This window comes from Delphinapterus leucas, chromosome 2 (genome assembly GCF_059928025.1).
Source record: "Delphinapterus leucas isolate spDelLeu-1000000601 "Yukka" chromosome 2, BTC_Dleu_Yukka2, whole genome shotgun sequence".
In the NCBI taxonomy this organism is placed as follows: domain Eukaryota; kingdom Metazoa; phylum Chordata; class Mammalia; order Artiodactyla; family Monodontidae; genus Delphinapterus; species Delphinapterus leucas.
This window is the reverse complement of record NC_143130.1, coordinates 148209720-148224075: the sequence shown is the minus strand read 5'-3', so window position 1 is coordinate 148224075 and position 14356 is coordinate 148209720. Positions and strand designations below refer to the sequence as shown.

The window sequence follows — 14356 nt, the reverse complement described above, 5'->3', positions numbered from 1 at the left end:
CACTTCAGTTGCACAAAATAGATGAACTTTCCCTCTGCTGGGACCTGGCCCCTCTCAGAGTCTGAACCATCAGGAAGTTGGGGACTGTGAGATCCCTCTCCTTTGGGGCCCAAGTGTTTCCAGGGTCTGGGGCCCAACCAGAAGAGGCCAGGATCCCGGACCAGTGTGAGGACAGACAAAGAAGATGCAAACAACACGGTATTACCATGGTAATAGCCTGAGCCAGGCGGCCTCCTGAAGATGCTGGAGGGTGGGTTTTCTTTCTTTTCCTTTTCTTTTTTTTTTTTCTTGCAAAAGGAGAATAGTTCCGCTTTCTATTTTACTACAACAATAGCATGGACCGGCTCCTTCAAGTGTTTAAAAAGCAGCCTGAGAAATCTCTATACCAAGCCCCTCAGTCTCTCCAGCCTGCCGTTTTATTGTCCCTCCCGTCCCAGTGAACAAAGGGGCGGGAAGGCTGTAAGGCCCCCAGTTGTCGGCCGTTCTCAGCACCCTAATCCTCGAGAACCGGGGAGGGGAATGGCCTGTGGAGCCGGTAAATCGAATGTTGCCCTCACCTTTCATTCCCTCCCTCTGCTCCCGCACTCAGGAGCTCTTCAGGTAGTATAAAACCTCCTGGTTCCCATATCTCTTCCCTCTTGCATCTCCCTTGTAAAGCAATTATACTCCAATAAAGATGTTAAAAAAAAAAAAAAAACCTCCTGGTTAGCAGGCTGGTAGGAATCTTGGGTCTCGCTAAGGGGATGAAAGGCACCCAGTGATCATTCCCACACTCACTAACAGCCCTGCTCCCCACCCAAAAAACCAGGGTTGCCCGTCTGGATTATTCTTTACTGCCACTTCAGGCTAGCTCCATTACGAAGACGGAATGTTGAGCCACAGTGGCTGGGTTAGCAGTTTCCTGTTTAGTTGGTACCACAGGAGCTGCCCTCCCTCTTCCAGCCCTTCCCCTCTCTGTCTCTATGCCCCTCAGACACGGCTTGCATACCCCTTCCCGGAGCTGTAGGTACCAACCTCCATGCCACCTCAGGAGTATTGTGCCAGAGCAACCCCTCACACAAGAAAAGCTTCTTGGCCTTGATGTCTGGTACCTTTCCAAGGTTATCAGCCAAGGATCAAAGGTTTCTTTGCTTTAAACCTGGGGAATGGTGCAGGTGTTTTTTAGCTCAGTCGTCTGGTAAGACTGGGGGCAAAAATAAGCTTTTAGGTTCTGGTTTGTGGAGATCTCAAGGGTAGAACTCTACTGAGCTAAGTGAATGATAAGTACACCATCTCCTTGGAGAATCAGATAAAGGTGAAGTGGGAAGGCCTTTAGAGACCACCCAGGCCGATGACTGCAATCCAAGTAAGAAAAACATTTTGCACTGCAACCTCTGTACATCAATTCATCAAGCATGCGCACACACACAATCACACAAGAAATATTTCACGAAACAGTACAATATGTGTATGTTATTTTCCATTCTCTATTTCTTTTTTTTTTTAATGCTCGTTATGATTCCTTAATTTTGTTTCATGACCCACCAATGGGTTGCAAAACAGTTTTGCAAAGCACTGAATCAAGGTCAACATTGTCTTTTTCAAGCTGACACAACTAGGATGCTAGAGATTTTCTCAGGAACCTACCAGAGCTGGAATGGAAATCCAAGGTGGTCTCTCTAACACAGGAGGGATCCCCATTTTTCTGAGGATCAGAGCACCTTTTTGTTTCCCCAGAGCCTTGGGAGCACATAGCCAGAGGGGAGGGAATGCCCAGAGGTTTGCATTAAGTGGCATTGCTGACAGGGGCAGAGAGTTCTGCCCCCTCCAAAAAACCTCAGAGAGGACGGCGTAGTTTCAAAAGCAAATAGGTGAGGCTCTGAAATCTCCCAGACATTTTTATTTACTGGTTGGGATTCTTGCATCATCAGACACTTTGCTGAATGTTTCTCTTTCCTGGACACCCAGCTCCAGGTCAGCCTCCTTTAGTAATCCACTTTCTCCCGTTTTCCAACTATGTCTAATAGTCTTTCTTTGTAGTTTCTCAACCCCTACCAATTCATTGTAGTTCCAGTTTCTAAATACTTTCCCTAAACAATTTCCTCCTTCCTGTCAAAATCATGATCTTAGCAATGAGAGTCAGAGAGGCAATTCTATGTATCTTGTTCCCACCAATATTATCCAAAAGTTATCCAAATAAGACCATGCTTTCAAATGTTATCTGCCAAAATGCCGAGTGATCAAGATACAGGCACCATATCAAGGCCCTCCTACAAGCCATCTGGGCAGAACTGGCCCTTTTCCTCGTGAAATTATCTTGTAATCTTCCATAGAACTTCTTGAAATCTTCATCTAAAATTGCTATTTACTAGACTTCTAATCTTTGAAGAAACGCTCTAAAAATGGAGAGCCAAAGGGCACACTGTGCACTGGGTAAACACCAGTCCAGCTTTCTGATCGCTTATTACTTATACACCCTTAGAGAGTCTGTAACAAAGGGGCCTGCTGTTTGCTTTGCTTAATCTGGTCTTAAAATCTCTGCTTCTTTGTCAGAAAACAATATTTGCAATTGTAAAAAAAATATTTACCAAGGAACTTAGATAGCATAAGTCAAAGGCTAAGAGTCAAAGGTCAGTAGTTCTTACTCCAAATTTCCCTGGACCCGAGTCCCTGCTGTGGAGCTCAGCTGCACCAAACAAACACGCTGCTTTCTGGGTCCATTAAGAAGTGGATGTTTTAGAAGGAGAGGGAAAGGAAGGCTGCAGCCTGTTCCTCAGTCAGAAGCATGAACCGTCTAGCCTGCCCCACAAAAGCCCTGCTAGATCTTTACAATGCAATGTGTCTCCGTGGGGATATTGTAAGGACTTACTCTGTTTCACAGACTTGGGAAAAATACTCAGCTTACAAAATCCTAAAGGGCAGATATTCCTCCCATGAGCAAAAATGACAATACGCTCCTCTGTGGTTCCGGCTAGATGGGCACCTACGCATCTCCTGGGGTAGGGCCTCCTGCCTGACAGCGGGGGACAGACGTGTATCCTGAGCACTTCTGTGGGGACCCTTCTTAATCTACAAAGCTGTCTGGGACATCTGGCCCTGTGCGCTAAGTTCAATGGGGTTTGAATTTACCCCCTCCTGTTCACTGTTTTCTGCAGACCTGCCACTGGATGCCTTTCCTAACCACCCGAGGACCCAGCATCTGAGAATGATGCCCCTCAATCCACTTTTCCCCCTGTTTGTTGAATTAGTTCTAGGTTGTGGCCTTGGGGGGCCTCTACCACGAGCCAGAACTCAGGCCCGTGTCACATAGTGCAGGTCTGCAAGGCCTGGTCCCCAGTCGGGACTTAAGCACAGTGAGAGGAAATGGAGTAACCAGAAGGGGGCTGAGGAAGTAGCGCTCATGAAGCCATGACGTTCTTCCACCTGCTAAGTGAGAAGGCTCTGAGGCAGGGCTGGGCCCTCCACGCTGGTGTCAGAGACCTACCTCCTTGTCCCTCACCCCATGGAATCTGCGAAGAGGACTGGGGTGGTTGCAGTTCCTAGCCTACTCGGTTTGTCCCTCATTCTTGGGTTGTCTGTTAGGAGATTCTATAGTTCTCCGTAACCTCTGTCAAATTCTTACCACAACTGCCAGTCTCTCTTATCTTATCAGGATAAACATCACTGGTCAATTCATCTTGGCCTTTGATTCCGTCCCGAAGGAGCTTCTATCAGGAGCACAGCAGTAATTATCACCCGCAATGGGCAGCACTGAGCATAATCAGCCTAAAGAAATGGCTTAAGCCGAGAATCTTACCTTGAAGAACCAGGCCTTCCTTCTCGATGGTGTAGACAAATGTGGTGAAGGTCGCCAGAGGGGACTTGGCAATGACAATCTGCACAGAAAGCGCATTTGCTCAGGATTTTAGTCAAAGGAACTAGAGATGAGCCTCTATTCATTCCTATTCCCACTTTGAAACACAGTGGGAACATGTGACTATAAACTGTGAGGTTTGTTTATTGTGAAATTATTTCAGAAACAAGTATTATTCCTTCAGTCAACTGATCACCTTGGAAGGCTGTACATCAATTCCAACTATTCTACCACCGAATGCCATATTCTTGAACCAGTTCTAGACGTAAGTTTCATTATGCTATCGCATGCCTAAACAGCCGCCTTTCTGCCCAAAGATAAATTTAGCCTGATTGTCCCATTTCATTCATAAATTTAGCTATTTTACTAAAAGAATAAAATAAAATCTACCCCTAAAAGATAAAGATTTAACATCACTGCAAGTATTCAAAATAACTTGGTAAAGGCAGAGCCATGATAGGTTGCTTTGTTGGCCCCAAATCTTCACCCAGTCTGTATTCACACCCTTAGCCATGTGACTACATTCCCTTTTACATGAGGTGTAGAGTATTTCCCATGGCCCTGGACTGTGGGTTTGGCCACACGACTTGCTTTGAATAACAGATTGTGCCAACTCTTAGCCTAGGCCTCAAGAAGCCTCACATAACTTCACTTGTTCTTTTATGCTTCTGCTACTGCCAGAGAGAAATATGTTCAAGATAATCTGTTATCTCATAAGGAGAATGAGAGACACCTGACCCAGAGCTGGCCAGCCAGGCCCAGTCTAAATAACCGACCCCCAGGAGACCCACATACACATTGGTTAAATGCTTATGACTGTATGCATGACTGTGATTTTGATGATGTTGTCACTAAGTATTATTGCGGTGAGAGTTTACTGCTATATCAGCCAACATAAAATACCAAAAATATTTTGAGCAATGGCATTCTCCTAAGAACACCCACTTTAAAGGGGACGGTCGTCTGGTTGTTAAAAAAATTACTATCATTAACACCCATTATCACACTTGATATGATTCCACAGAACCTCTAAGAACTGGCAGATTATTGTATTATAACATTTCTCCTGAAGGAAGATGAATGTCCACTTTCCGTTTTACAAATTAACATCATAAAAAAATAGTGATAGCTTGGCACAGAGCCACTTAGGTAATCAGGGAGGCAAGGGAGAAGGAAGAAATAATTTCAAATAACCAAAAGGCTTACATGTACTGTCTCAATCTATCTCAATTCAACAAACATTTACTGACTGTCAACTATGAGAAATGGTGGAAAAGAATGGTAGAAAGACCACAGGTTGAAGTCATGGAGTTTGAATCTATGTTCTCCCACTAATCAACTCAGTGCCTATGGCAGCGCCTGTGATCTCCCCCAGTCGCCACCCTTTTCTGGTTAGTTAACAACTCTCCAGGTTTCAACATTTTTCTGCCTCTTTTGCAACTGGATGTGGCTAAGTTTTGACTAATGGAATGTGAGTACAGTGACAGGTAGAACTTCTGGATTATAAGAAAATTATGGGCTCTTCACTTTCCCTTTCGCTCTTCCCAAGGGTAGGAACCAGCTTCAGCCACATCCTGGGGGATGACGAAGCAATATGGGAGAAGGAAGCTGGGTGACCTGATGAATCAGCAAAGCATACCACCTGGGGTCACCTGTCCAGCTCAGTACAGAGCCACTTGTCTGAACCACCGTATTTCGGATGTCTGTTACTATGGTGTAGCCTGAATTCTACCCAGTACTGAGGCTCTGGACAACCTCACCTTTTTGAGTCTCAGTTTCCTTATAGGTAAAATGGGGATAACAACACCCACCTAAATGAGATTATTTTGAGGATTAAATTAAGTATATAAAATGCTTCTGTCAAACTAAGAACCTTAGTTTGAACGTTTCCAACCAACTCACCACATGTTTCCCAAGTACCACTTAACTTTTACTCACCAAAAACCAATATACTTTGCTTTTACTAGAAGAATTCAACTCAAGGTGAATCTCAACTTTTATAACTGCTCTAAAGTTACCTAGGTAAACTTGCTCATCATTCTCAGAACCAATGAGTAGATGGTATAGGTGGGCATTTACATCTTCACATCAAAAACATCTCACCTGAAAATTAAGGTAAAACTTTTCTCAGAGGTAGTTTAGGGATGGTTCAGTGTGAGTTTATGGATGCCCCTTGGTAGGGGAATGGCATGGTGGAAGAGAGGACAGTGTTTCTCAAGCTTTAATGTTGGTTTGAATCACCTGCAGGTCCTGTTGACATGCAGATTCTGATTCAGTAGGTTTTGAGCGTGGCTTGAGAGTCTGTCTTTCTAGCAAGATCCTAGGAGATGCTGATGCTGTGGTCCATAGACCACATTTTGAATAGCCAGGTTCAGGAAATTAGCCTGACTGAAGAGTCGAAGATGGAGAAGAAAGAGACAGGAATCCTGGAGTTAGTTAGGAAGCTACTGTAATAATTCAGGCACGAGATGACAAGAGCCTAAACCACAGGTGTGTCACGAAGAATGGGAAAAAAGGAAATGGAGAAGAGAAATATAAATCCTTTAGTTCAAAGGGCAATAGAAATAAACATATCCCAAACCTCAGATCTTTACTGCCTGCATGAAAAAATTGGACATGGAACCAAAAGGGTATTCAATAAAGTATCATACTATATTTTTGAAAATTTATTTTATAGACTACAGAATCTGAGACTCAGACAAAAGGATGTGATATTCCAATGCAACCACTAAATGACATCTGAGCCTAAGCCTTTCAGCTCAGTGGTGCTACCTCCATCATCTGACAGCTTCCTCCCCCAGGGAGCTCATGCCCACTCTGTGAACATGCCCAGAGCCCCAGCCAGAAGGACCTCACACGAAGGGACCTCACACCTGGAAGTACCTCCCTTCCAGGAAGTCAAGGGGTTTGGACAGGTCATTGATTAATGCCCTGTCCCTCCCAAGCAGGGTTTAAAATGGGTTATCCAAAGGATGATTGCATGCAGTTAGAAAGAGGAAGTGATCAGTTACGTCAGATGAATCCCACTTCCTTTTTTGGCAAAGAACTTCCAGATTGATAGATCAGAGGGCTACCACCGGCATGAACTACTTGATTTTCAGCAAAAAATGTAACAAATTCTCAGTAGCCTCCTAGATAAAGTAAAAACAAGTTGGGCTGGATGCTAACACCATTAAGTGGATTTGAAAGCGACCAAAAGATCAATAGCGATCTGGTGAGGGGTAACAACCTCTAGTAGAATGTACTTGATTCTATCCTTAGTCCTATCATATTAAACATTTTTACTGACCTGAATCAGGACACTGATGTATCCAACTGTTATATTCAATCTATACAACACATCTGGGATCCAGCAGGGAAGAGAACTGGCAAAAATTGCTACCTTAATAGAGCTTACATTCTAAAGGAGGCAAAAGATAATATACAAAATGAATAAGTAGTGAAATATATGGCATATTAGATGATTATATGTGCTATGGAGGAAAAATAACAGAGAAAGAGTATAGGAAGTATACTGGATCAAAAGAGGGGGTCAATTTAAAATAGGGTAGTAAGAGAAGACCTCATTGAAAACGTGACATTTGGACTTGTGGCTCATGTGACTAAACCAATTGATGGGATGCTGAATATGGTAACAGAAGACAAAAAACTTTAGGAGAAGAGTTACTATATTAGATTAGACAATCATTATATGAAAACAAATCTGAATTTGGTTACAGTGTTGGGACAAATCCTACAAATCTTTTAGGACACAATTTTATTGAAATACATGTAAGGCCTTGGCCTTAAGAATAGAGGACCAACTATTGGTTACAGAATGGGGAAGATGAGATTTAACATTCAGAAAATGAATTAGGTGTTGGTTTACTACAGTCCAATACCAGTTGGCTGTGAGATGTGGTTTGCAAAAATCTAGTGTGATCCCAGGTTATATCAATGGAGACACAGTATCTAGAACAAGGGAAGTATCTAGAACAAGGTCCTGCTCTTCTCATTCAGCAAACCATGCTGGTGTTTGGATTGGAGCCCAAATTCCCACAGGGAAATGACAAACAAGAGAACAACTAGGGGAGAACCATCAAGGTGGTTAGACGCCCAAAGCAACCCATGACCACAAACACTTCAATGCAAACATGCTGGTAAGAGGCCTGGGGTGAAGGTGCATATTGTTGTTTTTTTTTTTTTTTGGCGGTACGCGGGCCTCTCACCGTTGTGGCCTCTCCCGTTGCGGGGCACAGGCTCCGGACGCGCAGGCTCAGCGGCCATGGCTCACGGGCCTAGCTGCTCCGCGGCATGTGGGATCTTCCCGGACCGGGGTACGAACCCGTGTCCCCTGCATCGGCAGGCGGACTCTCAACCACTGCACCACCAGGGAAGCCCCGCATATTGCTTTTAATATGAGTTTTCTGACCTGGAGATTCTATAGTGTAACATGGTATAGAGGGGAAGTGTAAATTAGCTTTTTAGCCCAAGAGATTTCAGGAAAAAAAAGTGATGCTTGCCACCTATCTTTGGGAATACATATTGACCCTTCCCTTTTTTAGACTTGAATGAGTACCCCATGCCCTTGTGCCTTTCAAACAGTAAATTACCCTCTTATGAAGCAAACAACCCTCCCTAGCAGATACCTTGGGCTATTCTGTTTTAGATGCTGTCAACCTATAAAGCTGGGGTGTTCTAATCACCGCCTGGCTTGTGCTGTTGTCAGGCGTCCTTCTGTCCTTCTTCAATACATAAGCCCTGCAGGGAGGGCCTGGCTGCTTAATAAAATCCCGGAGCCTTAGTGAAAAGTTTTTTATCCTACTCAGCCATGTGTGCAGTGTGTGTAGCTAGCTTTGGAACCCTCTGAGGGTTCACGGAAATATGTAGTTGGGTAAGAATGAGTACAGACCCATGCGGCTCCGAAAACCCTGGAACTCCACAAGACAGGTGTGTGGTATTGTGAGCCATAATCACACTTCCTGCAAATAGCCAGATTGTTTTTTCTTGAATGTTTCCTTCATATCAGACAAGCTCGACTGTAGCTACATCCTAATGGATACACTTACTCCTCTCTTCACCTATCCTTGCAAGGAACGTGTTCATCAATATTTTTAAATTATCCGAGGAACATTTAAGGTATACCTAATATGTACTAAGTGTTGGGTCCCAAATCCCACTACTGTCTGGAAGTAATTTCCATTATTTGTACCATCCACCCATCTACGCATGTACCTGTTCAACCCATAAACATTTACTGGGCAATCTCCCTTGTGCTAGGCACTGTTCTAGGTGCAGGGGACATAGCAGGGGGCAAGACAGATGAGGTCCTTGCTCTCATGGAGCTGACATTCTGGTGGCAGAAGATAATACAAGGAAGCCTTTAGGCCTTTGGGTTTTTTTTCACTTTGACCTTCGACTGTGAGCCCTTCATTCTTGGGCACTCATTCAGTCCATCCATCCATCAGCAAACATTTACTGAGTACCTACTATGGGTCAGGAGGATTCAATTTGCGCTGTGTGAATTTGCACTTTTTAAAAGACTGCCATCGGAGACACACAGATATAGAGAACAAACTAGTGGTTACCACGGGGCAGGGGGCTCAGAGGGGTGGGGGGAGGGGAGGTATAAACTACTGGGTGTAAGATAGGCTCAAGGATGTACTGTACGATAGGAAAATATAGCCAATATGTGGTGGGAAATATAGCCAATATTTTATAATAACTGCAAATGGATAGTAAACTTTAAAAGTTGTACAAAAAATACACAAAAATTAAAAAAAAGAAAAAGAAAACACACAATCATAGCGTAGACGATTAATTAAACTTCCACCATTAAGACGTACAACAACAACGAAAAAGACTGTCATCTGTTTCTACCTCAATTTATTTCCTAGATGTATGTTCTGAATTCTTGATGGGATTGCACAGATCAGGGGCATTTCCTCTGATTCCATACCCTTCCATCCCATAGGGCCCAGTCCAGTGCTGTTTTGCATGCGTGGGCTCCTAAAATGACTGATGGGCATTTTTTTCACTGTTCCTCACTTTATCCCCATGCTGTATGTGTGAAGGTTTCTCCCAGTGTACAAGCGAAAATCCAGAGGCCTAGGTACTCTAAATAAAACAAGGGGGGAGAAGATGGCTCTTGGAGCTCACTGGCCTCCCCTTACAGACCCTCTTGCCCTTCTTTTACATCCCTCCACTCAGGTACCTATTTTGCTCTGAGCAAATAAGTTGTCAGCTGATTCTCTTCAGCTCTAAAGCATAGCTGGTTTAAACCTTCCAGTGTTACCCTTTCTGGTGTTTGCATTTTAATATGAGACTCTCAGAAAAGAGGAATTGATCTAAAGTGGTGGAAAGTCCTGCAGGATTGGGGTGGGGGGGGGCCTTCCAGGGTTCCCACAGTAATGATGATGATGGAAATGACAACCAACAGACGTTATTCCTCAGAACAACCCTTTGAGTTAGGCAGCTCATAAGTGCCGAAGACAGGATTCCAGCCCAAGCCAACTAGTTCTATAGTCTGTACTTTTAACCAGCACGATGGTAGCCCCCGATTTGTCAAGCACAGATCAATCCACTTCCATGGGATAAGACATCAAAGAGGCAGAATACATAACACCAAATAAGGGCATTTCTTCTGCAGCATGGATATGGCACGATTCAAGCCAAAGAAGGGAAACGGACAGGGCATCCATGCAGGTTGATTCAGCTGTTCACAAGCTTCCTCTGCCCTTCATGTCTGAATGTCCAAATCCTACCTACTCTTTGAACCCCATAAAAATGCTACCTCTTGCAGAAAGCGTTTGCCAATTTCTCCAGCCTGGGGTAATGGCTCTTGAACCCACCACAGTATCTGTACCTCCCTAATAGCGCTTACTGTTCTCTCCACCACTTTTTTTTTTTTTTTTTTTGCGGTACGCGGGCCTCTCACTGTTGTGGCCTCTCCCGTTGCGGAGCACAGGCTCCGGACGCGCAGGCTCAGCAGCCATGGCTCGCGGGCCCAGCCGCTCCGCGGCATGTGGGATCTTCCCGGACCGGGGCACAAACCTACGTCCCCTGCATCGGCAGGCGGACTCTCCACCACTGCGCCATCAGGGAAGCCCTCTCCACCATTTTATAGTTAACATTACTTGAATTTACTACCATGTATTTGAAGGCAGAGGCCATCATCATCATTGCTGCTCCTCCTGGTGCTACCAGCCTCCAGTGTGGTGCTGTATGCATAACAGAAGCTCAGTTATGAAATACAAAAAAAAAAAAAAGGTGACCCTCAGAAGATCTGACTCATACCCATTTTGAGGACTTAACTGGCACCCCATTCCCAAAGTTGGGGGACTTAGACGATGCCATAGAAAAGAGCAGGCTGCCCAGTCAATCACTGCCAAGATTCTCAGCTTGGGCAGGACCAAAGTCAAGTCTTTGGTTTCAGCTTGCTATAGCATCACATGTTTTTCCTGGCGTGATCTCACTTCCAAGAGGCTCAGAAAGTGGAAAGGGAGCCACAGAACAGAAAGTGCTGGGCTTAGGAACCTCAGGCCTCCTCCAGGATGGCGACACCTTCTAGGGATAGTGCCTGTGTCTTTTGAAAGTATAGGTGCGACCCTCCTCTGGAGCAACCCAGCCTAGCCCGTCACCTCCACGGGTGGCCAGGAAGGCCAGTGTGGAGAAGACAGCACAAAGATGTCAGGAACCTTGGCTACAGGCTATCCTGGAGGCTGTTTTTATAGAGTTCTGGTCCTGGCAGGGTATATGAGTTTCTGCAAAAGAGCCCTGACTTGAGGAAAAAGTGAATTTTGCCTTTGTGGCCCAGGGAAGCAGACATGAATAGGCAGCCGTGCGCTGAGGGTAAGCTGGCACTGGTTCTTCCACTTTCTCTTCTCCATATCCTGTGCCAGGCAGGCTTCCTTTAACACTGCTAATGAATCCTTCCTCTCTTTTATTTCCTTCCCCTTCCCACCCATTACCCCAAATCTCATATTGGTTGGGGGCAAAGGGCAGAGTAAAATGAGCTGGCAGAAGGAAAGTGTAAGCAGAGTTTCTTCCTGTAGGGGCAGGTGGTAGGCCTGGTGTTCTTTCTGTCCCTTTCTTTCTATTTACAAAACGCAGGGCCCAAAGACAATGTAATGTGTTCAGCCAAGAAAACTGGAGTGAGAAGCAGTTGAGTTGGATAGCTCAGAAATAGGACTTTGCATCCATCCACAGTTTCCTAGCTTGCTAATTTTTTAACCCTATCTCAGTCTCCCCCATGACCAGCAAGATTATGTGGCAGTGGATGAACTCACCAGCGACGCCCTTGTTGAACATGTCTAATACTTTCATCTGCATGCAAGGGTCCTGCTGAGAAGCAAAGGGAGCAAACCCACTGACTCTAAAATGTCCTTCAACAGGGATCCTATTATCTCATTTCAACTGGATGCCTGGGCTAATAAAACCCATTGCTAAGCTAACCAAACCTTTCCTCTAGCTGTGCCAAATGTCTGCGACAGAAATCCTTCATGCCAGGGATTTTCCTCCTTGTCCAAGACTTAGAAAAAGGTTGTTTTCTCAGCTGCTTTGAAGCCCAGGAAGAGAGCCAGGGAGGCAAACAAGCCAGCCAGTCTTGCATCAGATAATTCAACAGGCTTTTGATAACCTCAAGTCTTCTGTCCCTTCTCCAGGTTGAGCTGAACTCTCCAAGCCAAGGGACAGAAAGGCCGGAAATGCTCCAGACAGGAAGATCTCTGTGGCTGGAAGGAGGCCACAGGATCAGGGGGGCTTAAAGTGTACTCAGTGATCCTCAAAGGAATTCCCTAGTCATTGTGTTAAGAGAGCTGTAGGGAAAGGTGGCAGAGGTCCAGGTCTCAGTCCATATCTGGACTGTATACTGATTAGAATCGGCTCCATCACTTGGAAAATCACTCTCCATGGAACACTGAAGCCTCAGTACCAACAGCTTTGCAAGATTATGAGGGGAGAGTAGAGAATGCGTTTAACGGTGTCTAAACTGCTTTCTCAAAATAGGGGAGCAAGATCTGTAGAAGTAATACAGTGCTGGAAAATGACAGGGTGGAAAAATGAACTGTGTTTGAGCAGGCATGAACTTATTAATTTACCTACATGTGGCCTATTTCATAACTTTTCCTACAGAAACTGGGGGCAGAAATCTGAAGTTGATTTGAATCCCTTACGAAATATAATTCTAGACCCTGGGAAGATTCTCCTAGAAAGTTTGGCCCTGAGGCTACAAGATCTTATCGCCGCCCCCCCCCCCCCCCCCCCCCCCCCCCGCCCAGAGTATCATTATGCTCTTTCATAACATCTCTGGGGGTGAAGTGATTGTTTAAAAATGTTTATATAATACATTAGGTTCCCAAAGTTTATAACCTAAAAGAGCTTTTGTTCCTTAAAGAAAACATTAATTTCTTCAGCTCAATAGGCTCTTCACTTATAAATTATGGGATGGCAATAGCTCAGGGTCAGAGTGGTATTTTGAGTTTGTAATTTTCCCATCATTTATTATGAAAAATTTCAAACATGCAGCAAAATTAAAAGAATTTTATAGTGAATAGCCATAAACCTATCAAGTAGATTCTACCACTAACATTTTATTATACTTGTTTTTATCACTTATCTATTCATCCACCAACCCATCTTATTTGTTTGTTGTTGTTGCATTTTAAAGTAAATTGCAAACATCAGTACACTTTCCCCTAGATACTTTAGCATTCATGTAATTAACTATAAGCTTAATATTTGTTCATATATCTTAAAAACCATGTTAGGTTTTTTTTTTTTCCCAGTGAACTTTACTTTTTTTTTTTTTTTTTTTTTGCGCTACGCTGGCCTCTCACTGCTGTGGCCCCTCCTGTCGCGGAGCACAGGCTCCGGATGCGCAGGCCCAGCGACCACGGCCCACGGGCCCAGCCGCTCCGCGGCACGCGGGATCCTCCCAGACCGGGGCACGAACCCGCGTCCCCCGAATAGGCAGGCGGACCCCCGACCACTGCGCCACCAGGGAAGCCCCTCCAGTGAACTTTATATGTAGTTTGAAAGAGTTAGTGATTTTTCCCCAATTATACTAAAATCAGAGAGAATTTAGCGACTACACCTATATGGTAGTATGCAAATTTATATAGTCAAAGAATATGGCTCATTAGTTCTTTCTGTATTAAGTATCAGCTCTATTGAGGTGAATTTACAACAATAAGATTCTTAAATAGGTATTTAAGTTACATATTTCCCTCCAAGCAGCGCTTTAGTTGCATCTAATAAGTTTTGGTATGTTGTATTTTTGTTTTCATTTTCTCAAAGTATTTTCTAATTTCCCTTGTTATTTATTCTTTGACTTGTTGCTTATTTAGGAGTGACTTGTGTGAGTATATGTTTAATTTGTACACATTTGAGAATCCCCCAAATTTCCCTTTGTTATTGACTATTAATTCTATTTCAGTGTGATTAGTGTGCATGGTTTTGTCCTTTTCAATTAACTGAGGCTTGTCTGGTGGCCTAATGTATGGTTTATCCATGAGAATGTTCCACAAACACTTGGGAAGAATGTAG

General features: G+C 44.2%; 1 protein-coding gene across 1 annotated transcript in view; it reads right to left on the bottom strand.

The window, feature by feature from the left end:
• The window catches only part of RAD51B (RAD51 paralog B), a 720584-nt gene that overhangs the window by 116386 nt on the left and 589842 nt on the right, over positions 1 to 14356 (bottom strand). The window contains 1 exon segment of the mRNA XM_089906275.1: positions 3772 to 3854. Within this exon segment, the coding sequence (XP_089762401.1) occupies positions 3772 to 3854 (83 nt within the window).